The following is a 2845-nucleotide window of genomic DNA, read 5'->3' on the forward strand; positions in this document are numbered from 1 at the left end:
GAGTCGAGGGCAAGTACAGCCCTGGTGAAAATCACTCTTGCCCAGCCCGCAACTGCTGCAGATGCTGAGAGAGTGGCGTGGTGCAACCCGATGGCGGCAGCGGTCCCGACAGCCGTCCTTGGGCGCTGCTGCCTACATCGCTGGGGATGTCGCCTTTCCACGGATTTTTAATGACGGCCACTGCCATCTGCCGTCCCTTGAAACTCACCTGGCTAACGGACAAGCCAGTGTGGGTGGAGCAGTGGCCAATGACTGAGGAGAAGAGGGCAGCAGTAGTAGAATTGGTGCACAGGGAAGCACAAATGGGCCATCTAGAACCCTCCACCAGTCCTTGGAATACTCCTATATTTGTCATAAAGAAAAAATCGGGTGCGTGGCAACTCCTCCATGATTTGCGAGTGGTTAACGCCTGCTTACAGGACATGGGGGCTTTGCAGCCAGGATTGCCCTCTCCGGCCATTGTGCCAAAAGGACAAGGTGTCATTGTAATCGATGTTAAAGATTGTTTTTTCAGTATTCCCTTACACCCAGAAGATTGGGAGCGGTTCGCCTTCTCTATCCCGGAGCGGAACCATCAAGCGCCCATGCAACGGTATCAGTGGAAAGTGCTCCCTCAAGGCATGAAAAATTCGCCAACTCTCTGTCAGATCGCGGTAGGTAAGGTCTTGCATTCTCTGCGAAAAAACTACCTGGAGGCCACCATCATGCATTGCATGGATGACATTCTCCTGTCCCATCAGGATGAGTCTGTATTGCAACACCTCTATGATCAGACGGTACAGCAACTACGTGAATACGGGCTACACATATCCCCTAACAAAACACAAATGGGACCTTCTGTTAGTTATCTAGGCACTCAAGTAACCCCTCGCACAGTCACCGCTCAAAGTTTTATGGTCCCTGACCAAGTGTGTACTTTACATGATGCCCAAAAGTTAGTAGGCAAACTATTGTGGCTGAGGAACTTCGTTCCCATTGCTGAAGATGAAATGAATCTCTTGTACCAACTACTTCGGGGGGGCGAACCCTTAAAAACACCGCGTGTATTGCAACCAGCACAACGTGAGTTGCTAGAAAACATAGCCCAACGGGCCCAGCAGTGGGGCCTGCAGAGGTTTCAACCCACACAACCAGTTGATGCGCGGCTCTTGGTAGCCAGCCAGAGCTGCCACGGTGTATTGATACAGAATGCAGAAGGCCCAGAGTGGCCCTTTGCATGGTTACATCAGGGTAAGGTACGCACAGCTATCATTAGTTGGCCTCTGTTGGTAGCCACCATGATCATGTGTTGCCGGGAGGCTTGTCAACATTTTACCGACAGAGATCCAGACCGCATTGTTTTGCCTTGCTCACTAACGCAATGGAATTTGGTTTATCAGCAGGTGGCTGTTTTGCAGGGTGCATTAGCAGAATTTGCCAGGACTATAGCGGGACATGAGGTCCATCCTTGTGGGGAGATCTTGCATGCTTTACCCATTCTTCCAGCACAGCAGGTAGCGAAGCACCCTAATGACGGACGAACAATCTTTACTGACGCGTCCTCCAAGACCAGCAAGGCCGTTTGTGTTTGGAAAGAAGATGGGGTATGGCACCAGGTAGCATATACTGAGCCAAGTCGCTCGGTGCAGTTTTTGGAGGCCAAAGCAGTGGCCATGGCATTGTTACGTTGGCCGACTGAGCCTTTAAATGTGGTCATGGATTCACTGTACGTATATAAGCTTTTGGTTGCGGGGGAATGGGCATTAGCTTCTTCTACGGAGATAGCTGGTATGCTGCTGAATGCCTTACAGTTACGTAGTGCGCCCGTTTTCCCTATTCATGTCACCAGTCATTCTGGTCTCCCTGGACCATTAGCTGAAGGGAACAGCCGTGCCGACCAGGCGACACAAGCGTGGATGGCTGCTGTTGGTGACGATAACACCACGCCAGCAAGGGCACGTGCGATGACGTTACACCGCCTCTTGCATTGCGGTCCCCGAGGTTTGGTGGCACTAACGGGCATTTCTCATGCAGAAGCGAAAGAAATTGTCGCAGCCTGCCCTCATTGTGCTAAAGGACCCCTTTGGGAAGCAGGGGTCAACCCTCGTGGTTTGCGACCAAATCAGATCTGGCAAACAGATATTACAGAATATGCTCCTATTAAGCCTCTGCAGTATTTACATGTTACCGTAGACACTTACAGTAGATATATTCTTGCTACAGCGCATAGTAAACAGAATAGCTTGGCAGTTATACAACATTGGCGTGCTTGCATAGCTCAATTAGGTATTCCGCAACAGATTAAGACAGACAACGTTGCAGCTTATACTGGGGAAAAGGTGAAACGGTTTTGTACGATCTGCGGTATTGACCTTAAACATGGCATCCCTCATAATAGCACCGGCCAGGCCATTGTAGAATGAGCACATCGAACCTTAAAGACCTTACTCGATCGGCTTAGGGAGGGGGAGCAGGAGGAGCCCTCCTGGTTACAGGAAAACACACCTGCTCTCCGTACACAGCGTCTTCTGTTAACTGCGTTAACTTCATTAAATCAGACAGTTCGAGGGGACCTGGAAGAGACAGCGGCGCAACGACACTTTACGAACACGGAAGAGAAAGGTCCTTACCCGTTGGTCCGTGTGCGTTACCTTCAGACACACCAGTGGGATGGGCCGTTTGAGCTGCGTTGTCTCGGGCGAGGGTACGCCTGTGTACAGACACCTGAAGGGCTACTGAAATGGGTCCCTAGTCATATGGTTCGTCCTGCCCTAACCTCGTAGTGTTTGAGTGTTTTTTCTTACAGATCGCTGTCATCCTTTCCTGGCTTGTGACACCTTGGGTATCCGCTACAAATTTCTGACAG

At 50.7% G+C, this 2845-nt stretch overlaps 1 protein-coding gene across 1 annotated transcript; it reads left to right on the forward strand.

The window, feature by feature from the left end:
- The first annotated feature begins 146 nt into the window (after window positions 1–146).
- LOC104832324 (endogenous retrovirus group K member 6 Pol protein-like) lies at window positions 147–2402 on the forward strand. Its single transcript, XM_010568453.1, has one exon. It carries the CDS (start codon window positions 147–149, stop codon window positions 2400–2402), a length of 2256 nt encoding a protein of 751 aa, XP_010566755.1.
- Window positions 2403–2845: the final 443 nt, after the last annotated feature.

Source organism: Haliaeetus leucocephalus, unplaced genomic scaffold (assembly GCF_000737465.1).
Source record: "Haliaeetus leucocephalus isolate CR32 unplaced genomic scaffold, Haliaeetus_leucocephalus-4.0 Scaffold244, whole genome shotgun sequence".
Taxonomy (NCBI): Eukaryota; Metazoa; Chordata; class Aves; order Accipitriformes; family Accipitridae; genus Haliaeetus; species Haliaeetus leucocephalus.